At 52.2% G+C, this 701-nt stretch overlaps 1 protein-coding gene across 1 annotated transcript in view; it reads right to left on the bottom strand.

Annotated features, from left to right (window-relative positions):
* The window catches only part of T265_05449 (hypothetical protein), a gene marked incomplete at both ends in the record, with an annotated part of 5,507 nt that extends 5,393 nt beyond the window's left edge, over positions 1-114 (bottom strand). Inside the window, one exon of the mRNA XM_009170460.1 lies at positions 54-114. Coding sequence (XP_009168724.1) covers positions 54-114 — 61 coding nt within the window. The remainder of the gene's footprint in view (positions 1-53) is intronic.
* Positions 115-701: the final 587 nt, after the last annotated feature.

Below are 701 nucleotides of genomic sequence, written 5' to 3'. Positions count from 1 at the left end.
GGCGGTCACGGTCAACCGTTGGGAGATCGGAGTGTGTGGCTTTTGGGGCCGACCTTTTCTAACCCATCCTTCCTCGGGGGAAGGCAGCATCGCTACTTCCATAAATATGGACATGCTGGTCGCCTGGGGGAAACACCTCACTGTCTTAACACTCCTGTCGCAGAGGACATTCCGACTTTGTCCGCAGACCACCTCGTAGCACGATTACTCGTAGCACGGGGTCTCGCTGCTCTTGGTCTGGCTGTCCTCCTTGGCCTCCCTGGCTGCACAAAAACAGTCCTCTATCAGCACACAGCTAAAAGTTGTTCACCGCAGTCTGTACTGAAACGAGTCTAATTCAAGTTGATCACCAAATTGAGTCATCCAGACTGTGTATTCAAATTTCTGGCAACCACAACGACATTTAAAGTTTCTGTCCACTGTAACAGGACAGTGGCGTCCCAAGAGCTGTCTTTGAAAGCACCAAGGGTACCGTCGGTTGGGACGCAAGCAGACATGATAGGCGGACAACGATCAGCTGCCCGCTTATGAGACTCCTTAACGGAAGTTGCCAGAATAAACTCACAGGTGCCACTATCAGCGGGTACCCAGACCAGCAAAGATCTTTCTGCTAGGTGATTGAGGACAATGTCGAACCCTGTGCATTCCCCACAGCAGCCTGTGGATCGCCAGGGTTACGCTACCGGAAACGAGTGGAGATT

Source organism: Opisthorchis viverrini (genome assembly GCF_000715545.1).
Source record: "Opisthorchis viverrini unplaced genomic scaffold opera_v5_105, whole genome shotgun sequence".
NCBI lineage: Eukaryota > Metazoa > Platyhelminthes > Trematoda > Opisthorchiida > Opisthorchiidae > Opisthorchis > Opisthorchis viverrini.
The sequence above is the reverse complement of the archived record's forward strand: the minus strand, read 5'-3'. Positions and strand labels throughout refer to the sequence as shown.